At 35.3% G+C, this 1499-nt stretch overlaps 1 protein-coding gene across 1 annotated transcript; it reads left to right on the top strand.

The window, feature by feature from the left end:
* Positions 1–464: 464 nt before the first annotated feature.
* On the top strand, positions 465–1385 carry LOC117952408 (olfactory receptor 13C2-like). Its single transcript, XM_034884694.1, has one exon. It carries the CDS (start codon positions 465–467, stop codon positions 1383–1385), a length of 921 nt encoding a protein of 306 aa, XP_034740585.1.
* Positions 1386–1499: the final 114 nt, after the last annotated feature.

A 1499-nucleotide genomic window follows, 5' to 3' on the forward strand; every position in this document is an offset into this window, starting at 1 on the left:
GAGTGTAGAGCAGGAATTGTGCTTGTAGTTTAGCAGAATTGGTTCAGGGGGTTGGTGACTTAGTTACACGTTGTGGTCCGTTTTAAGTAGTTGCAAATTTCAACTCGTCGCTTTGAAAATCTTTGATCCAAACAAGTCCTAAGGCTGCAAGTATTAATATGACAGAGTGATGTAATCTGAGCAAACAAAGTTTAACAACATGTATAAATTTAGGCCTCCCGAGTCTGATCAAGTTGTTTACATGTTAGTAGCTTTTCCTTTGGAGAGATTAATGAGATCCATGGAGGTTGATGCAGTCTGATAAAAACCTCAAACACGTCACAGAGCCAGTTCTGTGTTTGTCGGACCACACCAGTGTGTATCAAGGTCAGGTACTGATGACTGAATAAGACGATCTCAGGTTATATGAGAATTGTAGTAAATTACCAGTTTGATTCATTAACATTTTGTTTTAGACAATCTTAATGGATATTGGATTTAACGTAACGTATATAACTTTTGATGGACATGTAGAAGTGCAGAAATACAGATATCTTTATTTTGTGATCATGTTTACAGCATATATTCTTATAATTTGCAGTAATTCTACCATTGTGTGCATTATAGTGATTAACAAATCCCTCCATGAGCCTATGTACATTTTCATTGCAGCTTTGTTAATCAACTCTGTTCTTTACAGCACTGCTATCTATCCAAAGCTTTTGATTGACTTTTTATCTGAACAACAGATTATATCTTATTCAGCCTGTCTCTTTCAGTGGTTTCTTTGTTACACTCTAGTTGTTTCAGAATTCTTCCTGTTGTCAGGCATGGCCTATGACAGATATGTGTCTATATGTAAACCATTGCAATATCACACTATCATAAGAACAAAAACTGTTAATATTTTCCTAATTTTAGCTTGGCTTCTGCCTGCTTGTCAGATATCAGTGGGACCGTTGCTGATTGCTAATGAAAAACTCTGTTACTTTTTTTTGAAAGCAATAATTTGCAACAGCACGGTTAACAAACTTCAATGTGTGAGTTCAACAGTACTGAATATTTTGGGATTAATTGTGTTTGTAATTGGTGTACCTCTCCCAGTACTCTTCATACTCTTTACATACACCAGGATATTTATAGCAACCTATCGAAGTAGTAGAGAAGTCAGGAGAAAAGCTGCACAGACCTGTTTACCCCACCTGTTGGTTCTGATCAACTTTTCCTGTTTGATTGCATATGATGTACTTCTACCTCGACTGGGAATTGATTTCCACAAAACTGTACGTTTAATAATGTCTTTACAACTAGTAATGTATCACCCTCTATTTAATCCAATCATGTATGGACTAAAAATGAAAGAAATTTATAAACACCTCAAGAGATTGTTCTTGAGAGTGTGCTGATGTCTTTACAAGTTATTCTGTACTCAGTTTTAATTCGCACATTTATGGACTGAAAATGAAAGAAATTCATAAACACCTTAAGAGATTAAGCCAAGACACATTTAACTTATATAT

Source organism: Etheostoma cragini, chromosome 11 (genome assembly GCF_013103735.1).
Source record: "Etheostoma cragini isolate CJK2018 chromosome 11, CSU_Ecrag_1.0, whole genome shotgun sequence".
NCBI classification, from domain to species: Eukaryota; Metazoa; Chordata; class Actinopteri; order Perciformes; family Percidae; genus Etheostoma; species Etheostoma cragini.

Excerpts from the sequence above, each read along its gene's own strand:
- LOC117952408 (XM_034884694.1), top strand. The coding sequence starts at position 465 with ATGGATATTGGATTTAACGTAACGTATATAACTTTTGATGGACATGTA.